General features: G+C 69.7%; 3 protein-coding genes across 3 annotated transcripts in view; 1 reads left to right on the top strand and 2 right to left on the bottom strand.

Annotated features, from left to right (window-relative positions):
• Positions 1–1,363: 1,363 nt before the first annotated feature.
• Positions 1,364–7,748, top strand: ELOB (elongin B). Its single transcript, XM_072849091.1, is given in 5 exon segments — positions 1,364–1,414; positions 2,204–2,309; positions 2,312–2,337; positions 5,431–5,539; positions 6,997–7,748. Coding segments are annotated over 5 exon segments (405 nt in total). The 3' UTR covers positions 7,110–7,748.
• Positions 7,746–15,919, bottom strand: part of LOC140645643 (uncharacterized) — a 24,044-nt gene continuing 15,870 nt past the window's right edge. Inside the window, exons 12-14 of the mRNA XM_072849089.1 lie at positions 8,647–8,717; positions 8,363–8,533; positions 7,746–7,774 (exon numbers count right to left, since the gene is read on the bottom strand). Coding sequence (XP_072705190.1) covers positions 7,746–7,774; positions 8,363–8,533; positions 8,647–8,717 — 271 coding nt within the window. The remainder of the gene's footprint in view (positions 7,775–8,362; positions 8,534–8,646; positions 8,718–15,919) is intronic.
• The window catches only part of LOC140645625 (uncharacterized), a 10,315-nt gene continuing 5,758 nt past the window's right edge, over positions 11,363–15,919 (bottom strand). The window contains exons 3-4 of the mRNA XM_072849073.1: positions 11,830–12,410; positions 11,363–11,367 (exon numbers count right to left, since the gene is read on the bottom strand). Coding sequence (XP_072705174.1) covers positions 11,363–11,367; positions 11,830–12,410 — 586 coding nt within the window. The remainder of the gene's footprint in view (positions 11,368–11,829; positions 12,411–15,919) is intronic.

Below are 15,919 nucleotides of genomic sequence, written 5' to 3'. Positions count from 1 at the left end.
ATCACCCCCATGTGTGGGGCAGCTCTGGGGCCCGGAGGCCTGGGTCCCTCACCCCCCATCACCCCCCATCACCCCCAAGTGTGGGGCAGCTCTGGGGCCCAGGCTCCTGGGTCCCTCACCCCACATCACCCCCATGTGTGGGGCAGCTGTGGGGCCCGGACACCTGAGTCCCTCACCCCACATCACCCCCCATCACCCCCCAAGTGTGGGGCAGCTCTGGGGCCCGGGCTCCCGGGTCCCTCACCCCACATCACCCCCATGTGTGGGGCAGCTCTGGGGCCCGGAGGCCTGGGTCTCTCACCCCACATCACCCCCATGTGTGGGGCAGCTCTGGGGCCCGGGCTCCCGGGTCCCTCACCCCACATCACCCCCATGTGTGGGGCAGCTCTGGGGCCCGGAGGCCTGGGTCTCTCACCCCACATCACCCCACGTCACCCCCACGCGTGGGGCAGCTGTGGGGCCCTCGCCCCCCACCCGTGGTGTGGGTGCCCGGGGGGCGGGTGTGGGGCGGGTGTGGGGCGGGTGTGGGGCCGGGACGCCGGGGCTCCTCGCCCCACGCCCAGCGACGGGGACTCGCCCTGTCCCGACAGGCCCCGGCTCCGCCGTGGGGCGAGGTGGGGCAGAACGGCCCCGTCAGCAGAACCTGTGGGGCCCAGGGAGGGGACGTGGGCGGCCGGGCCCCCCCGTGCCCCCCATGGGGCACCCACAGCCCCACATCCCCCCATGGGGCACCCAGAGCCCCCCCCATGGGGCACCCAGAGCCCCACATCCCCCCATGGGGCACCCACAGCCCCACATCCCCCCACAGAGCACCCAGAGCCCCACATCCCCCATGGGGCACCCAGAGCCCCACATCCCCCCCACAGAGCACCCAGAGCCCCACATCCCCCCCCAGAGCACCCAGAGCCCCACATCCCCCATGGGGCACCCAGAGCCCCACATCCCCCCACAGAGCACCCAGAGCCCCACATCCCCCATGGGGCACCCAGAGCCCCACATCCCCCCACAGAGCACCCAGAGCCCCACATCTCCCCATGGGGCACCCAGAGCCCCTCCATGGGGCACCCAGAGCCCCACATCCCCCATGGGGCACCCACAGCCCCACATCCCCCCCAGAGCACCCAGGACCCCAATCTCACCCCACAGAGCACCCAGACCCCAATATCCCCCATGGGGCACCCAAGCCCCCCAGAGCACCCAGACCCCCACATCCCCCGCCATGGGGCACCCAGACCCCAAACCCCTCCAGGGACCCCGCCCCCCAGTCCCGGCCCTCTCCCTCCCCAAGATGGCGCCCGGCTGCCCTGCACAAAATGGCGGCGGGCTGCCCCTCACAAGATGGCGCCCGGCTGCCCCTCACAAGATGGCGGCGGCGCCCCCCCCACCCCCCCCGCCGGACCTCCTCAAAATGGCGGCAAGAGGGCGGGAACCTCTGCGGGAAAGGGAAGGGCGGGGACGCCGCCGCGCATGCGCAAACACCCCCCCCGCCCTCCTTCCTGCCGCGGAGCCGCCTGGGATCGTGGCGGACCCGGCGGTGACGGAGCCAGGCGAGGAGCGGCGGCGATGGTGAGCGCCGGGCCCGGGGACGCCGAGCGTGGCGGGAGGACACGCGGGGACCCCCCCTGCCCACGGGGGGACCCCCCTTTCCCACGGGGGGACCCCCCTTTCCCACGCGGGGACCCCCCTTTCCCACGGGGGGATCCCCCCGCTCCGCCCCCCCCGCCCCTTCCCCCCCCTCCCCTCAGCGAGGCCACGCCCCCTCTCCGCTCACCTGCGCCGAGGCCCCCGCCGCGCTGACCACGCCCCTGCCGCGCTAACCACGCCCCTGCCGCGCTAACCACACCCCTGCCACAAACCACACCCCCACCGCACTAACCACGCCCCTGCCACTCTAACCACTCCCTGCCGCAGTAACCACGCCCCCACCACGCTAACCACGCCCCCACCACTAACCACACCCCCACCACTAACCACACCCCCAGCCACTAACCACGCCCCCACCACGCTAACCACACCCCTGCCACTAACCACGCCTCCACCACTCTAACCACGCCCCCCGCGCTAACCACGCCCCCTCTGCCCCTTCCAGCCCCTTGCTGCTTCCCCCGCCTGACCCTGGGCCCCCCCCCCCACGCGTGACCCCTTTGACCCCCCTGTGACCCCTGACCCCCGCGTGACCCCTGACCCCCCCGCGTGACCCCAGGACGTCTTCCTGATGATCCGGCGCCACAAGACCACCATCTTCACGGACGCCAAGGAGTCCAGCACCGTCTACGAGCTGAAGCGCATCGTGGAGGGCATCCTCAAGCGGCCCCCGAGGAGCAGCGCCTCTATAAGGTGGGGGCACCTATAGGGGGCTGGGCACCTATAGGGGGGGCTGGGGCACCTCTGGAGGCTCCTCGGGGCACTGTGGGGCGGCCTGGGGGTCCTATGGGGTGTATTAGAGCCGATGGGAGGTCCTGGGGGCCCTATAGAGGGTCCTGGGGTCCCTATGGGGTGTTGTGGGGTCCCTATAGAGGGTCCTGGGGTCCCTATAGAGTCTTCTCAGGGCACTGTGGGGCGGCCTGGGGGTCCTATGGGGCAGCCTGGGGTCCTATGGGGCGGTCTGGGGATCCTATGGGGTGTATTAGGGGCGAGGGGGGGTCCTGGGGGCCCTATAGAGGGTCCTGGAGTCCCTATGGGGCGGCCTAGGGGTCCTATGGGGCGGCCTGGGGTCCTATGGGGTGTATTAGGGCCGATGGGGGGTCCTGGGGTCCCTATAGAGGGTCCTGGGGTCCCTATGGGGCGGCCTAGGGGTCCTATGGGGCGGTCTGGGGATCCTATGGGGTGTATTAGGGCCGATGGGGGTCCTGGGGGCCCTATAGAGGGTCCTGGGGTCCCTATAGAGTCTTCTCAGGGCACTGTGGGGCGGCCTGGGGTCCTATGGGGCGGCCTGGGGGTCCTATGGGGTGTATTAGGGCCAATGGGGGTCCTGGGGTCCCTATAGAGGGTCCTGGGGTCCCTATAGAGTCTCCTCAGGGCACTGTGGGGCGGCCTGGGGGTCCTATGGGGCGGCCTGGGGTCCTATGGGGTGTATTAGGGCCGATGGGGGGTCCTGGGGTCCCTATAGAGGGTCCTGGATTCCCTATGGGGCGGCCTAGGGGTCCTATGGGGCGGCCTGGGGGTCCTATGGGGTGTATTAGGGCCAATGGGGGTCCTGGGGTCCCTATAGAGGGTCCTGGCGTCCCTATGGGGTGTCGTGGGGTCTCTATAAAGGGTCGTAGGGTCTCCAGGGGGGTTAACCAGGTCCCTATGGGGCATCCTGGGGTCCTTATGGGGCATCCTGGGGTCCCTATAGGGTGTTGTGGGGTCCCTATGGGGTGGCCTGGGGTCCCTATGGGGCATCTTGAGGTCTCCAGGAGGGTTAATCAGGGCCTATGGGGTGCTGTGGGGTCCCTATAGAGGGTCCTGGGGTCCCTATAGGGTGTTGTGGGGTCCCTATGGGGGGTCCTTGGGTCACTATGGGGCATCCTGGGGTCACTGTGGGGTGTCCTGGGGCCCTATGGGGTGTCCTGCGGTCCCTATAGAGGCTCCTCGGGGCCCTATGGGGTACCATGGGGGCCCTGTGGGGTGCCCTGGGGTCCCTATGGAGTGTCTTAGGGCCAATGGGGGGATCTGGGGTCCCTATAGAGGGTCCTGGGGTCCCTCTGGGGTGTTGTGGGGTCCCTATAGGGGTCCTGGGGTCCCTATGGGGCATTTTGAGGTCTCCAGGGGGTTAATCAGGGCCTATGGGGTGCTGTGGGGTCCATATAGAGGGTCTTGGCGTCATTATGGGGCATCCTGGGGTCCCTATGGGGCGGCCTGGGGTCACTATGGGCCATCCTGGAGGCCCGGTGGGGTGTATTAGGGCCAATGGGGGTCCTGGGGTCCCTATGGGGTGTCCTGGGGTCCCTATGGGGTGTCCTGGGGTCCTATGGGGTGTATTAGGGGCCAACGAGGGGTCCTGGGGTCCCTATAGAGGGTCCTGGGGGCACTGTGGGGTGGCCTGGGGTCACTATGGGGCATCCCAGGGTCCCTGTGGGGGGTCCTGGGGTCCCTATAGAGGGTCCTGGGGTCCCTATAGGGTGTTGTGGGGTCTCTATAGGGGGTCCTTGGGTCACTATGGGGCATCCTGGGGGTCACTGTGGGGTGTCCTGGGGGCCCTATGGGGTGTCCTGGGGGCCCTATAGAGGCTCCTCGGGGCCCTATGGGGTACCCTGGGGATCACTATGGGACATCCTGGGGGACCTATGGGGTGTATTAGGGCCAACGGGGGGTCCGGGGGTCCCTATAGAGGGTCCTGGGGTCCCTATGGGGTGTTGTGGGGTCTCTATAGGGGGTCCTTGGGTCACTATGGGGCATCCTGGGGTCCCTATGGGGTGTTGTGGGGTCCCTATAGGGGGTCCTGGGGTCCCTATGGGGCATTTTGAGGTCTCCAGGGGGGTTAATCAGGGCCTATGGGGTGCTGTGGGGTCCCTATAGAGGGTCCTCGTGTCCCTATAGGGTGTTGTGGGGTCCCTATAGGGGGTCCTGGGATCCCTATAGAGTCTTCTCAGGGCACTGTGGGGTGGCCTAGGGTCCCTATGGGGTGGCCTGGGGTCCCTATGGGGTGTATTAGGGCCAATGGGGGGGTCCTGGGGTCCCTATAGAGGGTCCTGGGAGCCCTATGGGGCGGCCTGGGGACCCTATGGGGTGTATTAGGGCCAATGGGGGGTCCTGGGGTCCCTATAGTGGGTCCTGGGGGCCCTATGGGGTTTGCTGGGCTCCGTGTGGGGCTGGCTGGGACCCTATAGGATTGTCTGGGTCCTCGTGGGTCTGCATAGGCTCCGTAGGGCTTTGCCATGGGTCAGGGCCTGTCCGTGGGTCGCCATGGGGCTGGCTGGATCCCTGTGGGGCTGGCTGGGACCCTATGGGGCTACCTGGGTCCCTATGGGGCTGGCTGGGACCCTATGGGGCTGGCTGGGACCCTATGGGGCTACCTGGGTCCCTATGGGGCTGGCTGGGACCCTATGGGGCTGCTGGGACCCTATGGGGCTATTTGGGGCCATCTGGGGTCCCTGTGGGGCCAGCTGGGACCCTATGGGGCTACCTGGGTCCCTATGGGGCTGGCTGGGACCCTATGGGGCTACCTCGGTCCCTATGGGGCTACCTGGCTTCTCTGTGGGGCTGCCCGGGACCCTATGGGGCTACCTGGGTCCCTATGGGGCTGGCTGGGACCCTATGGGGCTACCTGGGTCCCTATGGGGCTACCTGGCTTCTCTGTGGGGCTGCCCGGGCCCCTATAGAGATGCCAGGGTGCCCGTGGGGCGGTTCGGGGCTCCCCGCGGGGCGGCGCAGGGGCTTTGCCGTGGGTCAGGGCCTGCCCGTGGGTCGCCGTGGGGCTGACGGGGGGGTCCCTCTCCTGCCCCACAGGACGATCAGCTGCTGGAGGACACCAAGACGCTGGGGGACTGCGGCTTCACCAGCCAAACCGCCCGCCCCCAGGCCCCCGCCACCGTGGGGCTGGCGCTGCGCACCGCCGGTGGGTCCTGCCCCACGGCGCGGGGGGACCTGGGGGGCTGCCCCATAGCACGGGGCGACGGGGGGGCCTGCCCCATGGCGGGCTTCGGAGGGCGGGGGGAGGGAGTCCTGCCCCATGGCCAGGAATGGGGCTCCGACCCCGCCGGTGGGTCCTGCCCCACGGCGCGGGGGGGACCTGGGGGCTGCCCCATGGCGGGGTATTTAGGGGTCAACTGGGGGGATGTTGTGCTCCTGGGGGGGGGGATTTTGGGGTCCCCAGGGGGATTTTGGGGTCCCTGGGGCAGATTTTGGGGTCCCGGGGGGGATTTTGGGGTCCCCAAGGCCATTCCATGGCTCCCTGGGGGCATTTGGGGTCCCCAGGGAGGATTTTGGGGGCCCTGGGTGAATTTTGGGGCCCTTGGGGGTGTTTTGGGGTCCCTTAGGAGAATTCTGGGGTCCCTGGGGCCATTTTGGGGTCCCTTAAGGGGATTTTGGGGTCCCCAGGGGATGTTTTGGGGTCTCTAGCGGGGATTTTGGGGTCCCCGGGGGGAATTTTGGGGTCCCCGGGCTGTTTTTGGGGGTGCCAGGGGGTATTTTGGGGTCCCTTTGGAGGATTTTGGGGTCCCTTAAGGGCATTTTGAGATCCTTGGGGTCCCGGGGGGTGGGGTGGAAAATTTTGGGCTCCCTGGGGGATTTTGGGGGTCCCTGGCGCCATTTTGGGGGTCCCTGGGGGATTTTGGGGTCCCTGGCGCCATTTTGGGGGTCCCTGGGGGATTTTGGGGTCCCCAGGGAGGATTTTGGGGTCCCTGGGCTTGATTTTGGGGTCCCTGGGGGATTTTGGGGTCCCCAGGGAGGATTTTGGGGTCCCTGGGCTCGATTTTGGGGTCCCTGGGCTCGATTTTGGGGTCCCTGGGGGATTTTGGGGTCCCTGGGGGATTTTGGGGTCCCTGCGGGGATTTTGGGCTACCTGGGCTCTATTTTGGGGTGTCAGGGGTGTTTTGGGGTCCCCAGGGAGCATTTTGGGGTCCCTTAAGGGCATTTTGAGATCCTTGGGGTCCCGGGGGTGGGGTGGAAAATTTTGGGCTCCCTGGGGATTTTGGGGTCCCTGGCGCCATTTTGGGGGTCCCTGGGCTCGATTTTGGGGTCCCTGGGGGATTTTGGGGTCCTTGGTGCCATTTTGGGGTCCCTGGCACCATTTTGGGGGCCCTGGGGGCTTTTGGGGTCCCCAGGGAGGATTTTGGGGGTCCCCGGTGCCATTTTGGGGGTCCCTGGGCTGATTTTGGGCTCCCTTCCGGGGATTTTGGGGCTCCCCGGGCAGGATTTGGGGCTCCCCATCCCCCTCATTCCCCATCCCTTCTCCGGGGGGGGGGGGATGGTGGATCCCCCTCCCCTCCCCATCCCGGGGGTGTTTCCCGGAGGTGGGGGAGCGGTCCCTGATTGGGGGTCCCCCCCTCCCCTCCCCTCCCCTCCCCCCCCCAGAGGAGGCTTTCGAGGCGCTGCGCATCGACCCCTTCTCCAGCCCCCCCGAGCTCCCCGACGTCATGAAGCCGCAGGATTCCACCGGCGGCGCCCAGGAGCCCCCGCTGCCCTGAGCCGCCGCGCACACGCGTGTGCGCACGCGTGTGCCGGGGGGTGGGGGGGTGGGGTGTCCCCTCCCCCCCCCTCCTCTTCCGTGCGGCCGCAAACGGCGTCACGGGGGCGTGCGTTGGGGGGGGGGGGGGGTCGCACACGTGTGTGTCGCGGGTCCTCGCACACGCGTGTGTCGCGGGAGTCGTGGCAGGGATCCTCAGACACGCGTATGTGTCGTGGCTCCTCGCACACGCGTGTGTCGCGGGACTCGCGTGGCAGGGCTCCTCGCACACGCGTGTCATGGGGCTGACGTGTGGCTCCTCGCACACGTGCGTGTCACGGGACTTGCGTGGCAGGGCTCCGCGCACACGCGTGTCAGGACGTGCATACGTGTCGTGGCTCCTCGCACACGCGTGTCATGGGCCTGACGTGTGGCTCCTCGCACACGCACATGTCACGGGACTCGCGTGTCAGGGCTCCTCGCACACGCGTGTGTCCCGGGCCTCGCGTGTCTCCGCCCCTCGCACACGCGTGTGTCACGGGACTCGCCTCTGTGTCACGGCTCCTCGCGCACGCGCTGTCACGGGCCTCGCGTGTCCCCGCCCCTCGCACACGCGTGTGCCCCGCCCCGCCCCCCCCAATAAACCCGCCCCCCGCCGCTACCTGTGGCTCCGCCTCCTCGTGCGAGCTCCTCGTGCAAGGGGGGGGGCGGGGTCTTCGGCTGGGCCACGCCCGTGCACGCGCGTGTGAGAGCCCACCCCTCCCCCACCCCCACCGCGGGCGGATGTTGGGGGGCGGGGCAGAGTGGGGGGAGGGGATGGGGGAGGGGGTGTGTCCCGGGGATGCCCCACCCCCACGTGGAACCCGGCCCCGCCCCCTGCAGCAAGCCCCGCCCACTCCCAGTGCCACACCCTCGCAGCCCCACCTGCAGACCACACCCGCCCAAAGCCCCGCCCCTAGAGACCACACCCCGTAGGCCCCTCCTCCAGAGAGCCCCGCCCCTCCGGCTACCACACCCAAGACCCACCCCTTCATAGACCCCACCCTCGCAAGCCCCACCCCCTCAGGGACCACACCCTCCCCAAGCCCCACCCCTTATGGACCACACCCTCCCCAAGCCCCACCCCCTCAGGGACTACACCCTCACAAGCCCCGCCCCGGGACCACACCCTCGTAAAGCCCCACCCCCCTCCAGCGACCACGCCCTCCCAGCAGCCCCGCCCTCCCGGAGACCACACCCCCCGCAAAAGCCCCGCCCCAGAGACCACACCCACACCTGCCATTGGCCTTTTATCTGTAAAACGCACGGAAGGGGGAGGGAAGGGGGCGGGGCGTGGAGGGAGGGGGTGGGGCAAAGGGGCGGAGCCTGAAGAGAAGGGGCGGGGTCTGGCGAGAGAAAGGGGCGGGGTCTGGAGAGAAAGGGGCGGGGCTCCAGGGCTATGGGGAGCTGCAAGAGAAGAAAGGGGTGAGGGGGGGGGGCAAGGGCGGGCTGCCCCACGGCCGCCCCACGGCTGCCCCACGGCCGCCCCATGGGCTGCCCCACGGCTGCCCCACACCTACCGGCCACCGGCCGCCGCGGGGGCCCCGGGGAGCGGCTGCTGGGTCCTCGGCGCGGGCGGCACCCGGCGGCGCGGCGGGGGATAGGGGTCAGCCCCACGGCGCTCACTGCCCCACGGCGCTGCCGCCCCACGGCGCTCGCTGCCCCTCCCTCCCCCCCCCACCTCCCCAACCCACCCCACCGGGAATGAGCTGGCCCCACAGAGAGCAGCGCGCCCCACGGCCAGCCCCATAGCCCCTCTCCCAGCCCCACGGCCTACCAACAGCCCCACACCCTACTGCCAGCCCCATAGCCCCCCCCCCCAGCCCCACATCCCCTTTAACAGCCCCACGGCCAGCCCCACAGCCCCTCTCCCAGCCCCATAACCCCACTCTCAGCCCCATAACCCCTCCCCAGCCCCACAGCCTGCCCCACATCCTGCTGCCAGCCCCATAGCACTTCTCGCAGCCCCACAGCCAGCCCCAGAGCCCGCTCCCCCCTCCCAACCCCACATCCTCCTCACAGCCCCACAGCCTGCCCCACATCCTCCAGCCAGCCCCACACCCCACTGCCAGCCCTCTGCCCCACAAGTGGGCCAGCCACATGCCCCGCTGCCCCCCAAGTGGCTGCAGCGCCATGTTCCCCCCTCCCCCTCCCCAAGCCTGCCCCATAAGCAGGGGGGCCACGCCCCATAGCAGCCCCCCAAGTCATCCATACCCCCCAGCCCCACTGATCTGCCCCCCAAGCGATCCGTAACCCCCCAGCCCCACTGATCTGCCCCCAAGCGATCCGTAACCCCCCAGCCCCACTGATCTGCCCCCAAGCGACCCATACCCCTCCAGCCCCACTGATCTGCCCCCAACCCCGTCACGCCGTCCCCCAAACGAGCACAGCGTCTGCCCCACAACAGCTCATCTAAACGAACGCGGCGTCTGCCCCACACCCACCAAACACACACCCCCCACCCCCAACGAGCAGGGCGTGCCCCATAGCTGCCCCCAAGTGGGGCCGCCTGCCCCACAACCCCGTTAAAACCAGCCTAACGAACGAGCACGGCGCGCCCCACGGATCTGCCCCCCAAGTGGGCACAACAGTCACCCCCTGGGCCCCACAGATCTGCCCCCCAAGTGATAACGGGCCCCACAGATCTGCCCCCCAAGCGGGCACAAAAGACACCCCATGGGCCCCATAAGTCAGCCCCCCCCCAACCAACCACACATTAACTCAAACCCCACAGCCCCATAGATCTGCCCCCAAGTGGCCACAACACCCCCCCCCCCATGGGCCCCACAGCTCTGCCCCCTGCGGGCACAACTCACCCCACAGCTCTGCCCCCAAGTAATAACAGGCCCCACAGATCTGCCCCCGAGTGGCCACAGCACGCACCCCACGGGCCCCACAGCTCTGCCCCCCGAGTGACAACGGGCCCCACAGCTCTGCCCCCGAGTGGCCACAATCCACCCCACAGCTCTGCCCCCGAGTGGCCACAGCAGACACCCCGCGGGCCCCACAGCTCCGCCCCAAGTGGCCACAACACACACCCCACGGGCCCCACCAACCTGCCCCCGAGTGCCAACGGGCCCCACAGCTCTGCCCCATAAGTAGCCACAACTCACCCCACAGATCCGGCCCCCCACCCCCCCAAACCGGACATGCCGCGCGCGCCCCCCGCGCTCAGCCCCGCGCCTCCTCCTCGCTCGGCCCCACGGCTCAGCCCCACGGCTCGGCCCCACGGCTCCTCACCTCCGCCAGTCCGGTGGTGGGGGAGGTGGCGAGCGACGGCGCTGCCGAGGACGCTCCACCGCCGGCCTCCGGCGCGGGAGAGGGGCGCGGGGGCCCGACGCCGCGTGTGGGGCAGACCCCCCCCGCCGCGCTATGGGGCAGGGGACACCCAGGACCCCAAGTCACCCCCGCCCCGCCGCTGGCCACCGTCCCCGAGGAGGCCCAGGCGGCCTCTTGGGTGACGTCCCCCACCCCGCCCCTCCCCCGTACTGGCTCCCAGTCGCCGCCGCGTACTGGGAGGCCTCCGCGCCCCCTCCCCCGCCCGCCGCCGCCGCCGCCGCGTACTGGGCGGCGCTGGCGGCGTACTGGGCGGCGCTGGTGGCGTACTGGGCGGCTTCCCCTCCCCCGGCCCCGGCGGCGTACTGGGTGACCTCGCTTCCCGGGGTCGTATACTGGGCGGCGGCGGCGGCGTACTGGGCGTACTGGGAAGCGGCGTTGCTTCCCCCGCCGCCGCCGCCGGCGCCGGTCCCAGTTGCGTACTGGGAGCCGCTGGCTACGGCGTACTGGTTGGCGTACTGGTACTGAGCCCCGTTCATCCCGCTGCCGTACTGGGAGACCCCGCCGTTATACTGGGAAGCCCCCACGCCGTACTGGGAGACGCCCATACCGTACTGGGAAGCTCCCATTCCGTACTGGGAAGCCCCCATGGCGTACTGGGAAGCCCCTACGCCGTACTGGGAAGTTCCGGCGCCGTACTGGGAAGCGCCCATTCCGTACTGGGCCATGCGGGAAGCCATGGCGGGGGTGATGGCGAAGGGGGAGGGGGCCCGTGGGGCCCCCGCCCCTCCCCCCCCCACCCGATGGTAGCAGCACCCCCCGTTTCCCGCCAACCGATGGATACAGGGACCCAGGCGTCCGGCGGCGGCGGCGGTGACGGCGGCGGCGGCGCATCCCAACCCGTTCCCATGGAAACGGTGGAAACAGGTCCCCAAGCGGGCGGGACATCCCATCCCCACGTTACCCTGGAAACGATGGAGGCAGGAACCCAAGCGAGCCGTTGGGAACCCGCACACCCCTCCCCCACCCCCCACCCCTCCCCCCCCTCCCCCCCGTAAAAAGGGGGAGCCCGGAGTACGGGGTAACAGCCCCTCCCCCGCCCCGCTGCGCCCCCCGGGGTGGCTAAAAACGGGGTGGGGGGGCGGGAAGGCCCCTCCCCCGCTACCGCCCTCCCCTAAAAGGGGGAAGGGTCCGCGGGGGAACCCAACCCCCTGGTGGGGGTGAGGGAGAGGAGGGAGCCGGGGGGCGGGGGAGGCGCAAGGCCCTGGTGGGGGTGAGGGAGAGGAGGGAGCCGGGGGGCGGGGGATGGGGTAGCCCCTCCCGCTTTTGGCGGGGGTGAGGGAGAGGAGGGGGGCGGGGAGGGTCGGGGAGGCTTGGGTGGCGGCCGTCACCGGGGCGGTGACGGGAGGGGCGGTGGCGGGCGTCACCGGGAGGGGCGGGGCGGTGGTGGCGGCGGCGGCGGCGGCAGCGGCGGCGGCGGGGGGTCCGTGGTGGGGGAGGGGATTTGGGGTCGGCGGGGGCCGGGGGGTCGGGGGGATGCGGGGTCGGAGGGGCGGCGGCGGCGGCGGCGGCGACGCCGAGGGGGGGCTCCGTGTACCGTGTGCCGTGGGGCGAGGGCTTCCCAGCGGAGGCGACGGCGGCGGCGGCGGCGGGAGCCGGAACCGCCGAGGCGGCGGAGGAAGAGGAAGAAGAGGAGGAAGAGGAAGAGGAAGAGGAGGAGGAGGAGGAGGAGGAGGAGGAAGAGGAGGAGGAGGAGGAGGAGGAGGAGCTGGAGGAGGAGGAGGAGGAGGAAGAGGAGGAGGAGGAGGAGGAGGAGCTGGAGGAGGAGGAGGAGGAGGAGGAAGAGCTGCTGGAGCTGCGGCGTTTGCGGCGGGTGACGACGGCGGCGCGGCCCTCCCGCGATTCAGCCGCCGGCGGTGGCGTGGTGGCTGGCGCCGGTGGCACCGGTGGCACCGCTGGCGGGGCGGTGGCGGTGGTGACGGTGGCGGCGGCTGCGGCGCTGGGGGACCTGCGGGGACGAGAGGGGTCAGGGAGGGGAGGGGGGGACACGGCAGCGGGGAGGTGGCACCCGCGGGGGTGGGGGACAAGGCGGGTGGCACCCCTGGGGACATGGGACAAGGTGGGTGGCACCCCAAGGGACATGGGATGCAGGTAGGGGACAGCCTGGGGACATGGGACAAGGTGGGTGGCACCCCAAGGGACAGGGGACAAGGTGGGTGGCACCCCTGGGGACGGGGGACAAGGTGGGTGGCACCCCAAGGGACGGGGGATGCAGGTAGGGGACAGCCTGGGGACATGGGACAAGGTGGGTGGCACCCTTGGGGACATGGGACAAGGTGGGTGGCACCCTTGGGGACATGGCACCCCAGAGAAAGGAACCCTTGGGGACATGGGACAAGGGCGAGTGGCACCCAGGGGACACGGCACCCAGGTAGGGGAACCCTTGGGGACGTGGCACCCCTGGGGACATGGGACAAGGTGGGTGGCACCCCTGGGGACAGGGGATGCAGGTAGGGGACAGCCTGGGGACATGGGACAAGGTGGGTGGCACCCCTGGGGACGGGGGACAAGGTGGGTGGCACCCTTGGGGACATGGGATGCAGGTAGGGGACAGCCTGGGGACATGGGACAAGGTGGGTGGCACCCTTGGGGACATGGGACAAGGTGGGTGGCACCCCTGGGGACATGGGACAAGGTTAAGGGCACCCATGGGGACGTGGCAGCCCAGAGAAGGGAACCCCTGGTGACATGGGACAAGGCAGGTGACACCCCTGGGGACAGGGACAAGGTTAATGGCACCCAAAGGGACAGGCCACCCATGGAGGGGAACCGCTGGGGACATGGGACAAGGTGGGTGGCACCCTTGGGGACATGGGACAGCGTTAGGGGAACACCTGGGGACATGGGACAAGGCAGGTGGCACCCAGGGGACATGGGACAAGGCAGGTGGCACCCCTGGGGACAGGGGACAAGGTTAATGGCACCCCAAGGGACAGGGCACCCAGGGAGGGGGACCCCTGGGGACATGGGACAAGGTGGGTGGCACCCTTGGGGACATGGCACCCCAGAGAAAGGAACCCCTGGGGACATGGGACAAGGCAGGTGGCACCCAGGGGACGTGGCACCCAGGCAGGGGAACCCTTGGGGATGTGGCACTGGGGACATGGGACACAGCAGGGTGGCACCCCTGGGGACGGGGGATGCAGGTAGGGGACAGCCTGGGGACATGGGACAAGGTGGGTGGCACCCCAAGGGACAGGGGACAAGGTGGGTGGCACCCTTGGGGACATGGGACACGGCCGGTGGCACCCCTGGGGACAGGGGACAAGGGCGAGTGGCACCCCAGGGGACACAGCACCCTGATGGGGAACCCTTGGGGACATGGGACAAGGTTAATGGCACCCCGAGGGACAGGGCACCCAGGGAGGGGACCCTTGGGGACATGGGACAAGGCGGGTGGCACTCCTGGGGACAGGGGACAAGGTTAATGGCACCCCAAGGGACATGGGACACAGAGGGTGGCAGCCCTGGGGACGCGGGACAAGGTTAATGCCACCTCGGGGGACAGGGCACCCAGGGAGGGGACCCCTTGGGGACAGGGGACTGGGGACATGGCACCCACGGGGACATGGGACAAGGCAGGTGGCACCCCTGGGGACAGGGGACAAGGTTAATGGCACCCCAAGGGACAGGGCACCCACGGAGGGGAACCCCTGGGGACATGGGACAAGGTGGGTGGCACCCTTGGGGACATGGGACAAGGTTAATGGCACCCCAAGGGACAGGCCACCCATGGAGGGGAACCGCTGGGGACATGGGACAAGGTGGGTGGCACCCTTGGGGACATGGGACAAGGGTGAGTGGCACCCAGGGGACGTGGCACCCAGGCAGGGGAACCCTTGGGGACACGGGACACGGCGAGTGTCACCCCGGGGACGTGGCACCTGGACAATAAACCCTTGGGGACATGGGACACGGCCGGTGGCACCCCTGGGGACAGGGGACAAGGGCGAGTGGCACCCCAGGGGACACAGCACCCTGATGGGAAACCCTTGGGGACATGGGACAAGGTTAATGGCACCCCGAGGGACAGGGCACCCACGGAGGGGACCCTTGGGGACATGGGACAAGGTGGGTGACACCCCTGGGGACAGGGGACAAGGTTAATGGCACCCCAAGGGACAGGGCACCCAGGGAGGGGGACCCTTGGGGACATGGGACAAGGCAGGTGGCACCCAGGGGACATGGGACAAGGCAGGTGGCACCCAGGGGACGTGGCACCCAGGCAGGGAACCCTTGGGGACGTGGCACCCTTGGGGACACGGGACACGGCAAGTGTCACCCTAGGGACGTGGCACCCTGGACATAAACCCTCGGGGACGTGGGACGTGGCACCCAGGGGACATGGGACAAGGTGGGTGGCACCCAGGGGACGTGGCACCCAGGCGGGGGAACCCTTGGGGACGTGGCACCCTTGGGGACAGGGGACACGGCAAGTGTCACCCTGGGGACGTGGCACCCTGGACATAAACCCTCGGGGACGTGGGACGTGGCACCCAGGGGACATGGGACAAGGCAGGTGACACCCCTGGGGACATGGGACAAGGTGGGTGGCACCCCTGGGGACAGGGGACAAGGTGGGTGGCACCCCAAGGGACAGGGCACCCAGGGAGGGGGACCCTTGGGGACATGGGACAAGGCGGGTGACACCCCTGGGGACATGGGACAAGGTGGGTGGCACCCCTGGGGACAGGGGACAAGGTGGGTGGCACCCTTGGGGACATGGGACAGCGTTAGGGGAACCCCTGGGGACATGGGACAAGGTGGGTGGCACCCAGGGGACAAGGTGGGTGGCACCCCTGGGGACGTGGCACCCAGGCAGGGGAACCCTTGGGGACACGGGACACGGCCCGTGGCAGCCCTGGGGACATGGGACGAGGCGAGTGTCACCCCGGGGACGCGCCACCCTGGACACTAAACCCTTGGGGACATGGGACACGGCCGGTGACACCCTGAGAGACACAGCACCCCGGAGAGGACCTGTGGGGACAGGAGACACAGCAGGTGGCACCCTGGGGACAGGGGACAGGGAGGGTGGCACCCTTGGGGACAAGGGACACCGTGGGGAGAAGCCCAGGGGACGTGGGACACGGCGGATGTCACCCCAAGGGGCCACGGGCCCCCAGAGTGTGACACCCCAAGGGACGTGGCACCCTGAGAGGACCCCCCCCCCCCTCCCCCCAGGTGACAAGGGCCACCCCAGGGGACACCCAGGGGGACAATGGCACCCAAGGGGACACGGACCGCGCCAGGGGACACGGGCCACGCCAGGGGACACGGGCCACCCCAGGGGCCACCCAGGTGACATGGGCCACACCAGGGGCCACCGAGGGGGACAGTGGCACTCCAGGGGCCACCCAGGGGGGACAATGACACCCCAGGGGCCACCCGAGGGACACCCAGGGGGACAGTGGCACCCAAGGGGACACGGACCGCGCCAGGGGACACCCAGGGGGA

Source organism: Ciconia boyciana, chromosome 36 (genome assembly GCF_034638445.1).
Source record: "Ciconia boyciana chromosome 36, ASM3463844v1, whole genome shotgun sequence".
NCBI lineage: Eukaryota > Metazoa > Chordata > Aves > Ciconiiformes > Ciconiidae > Ciconia > Ciconia boyciana.
This window is presented reverse-complemented; position numbering and strand designations above follow the sequence as displayed.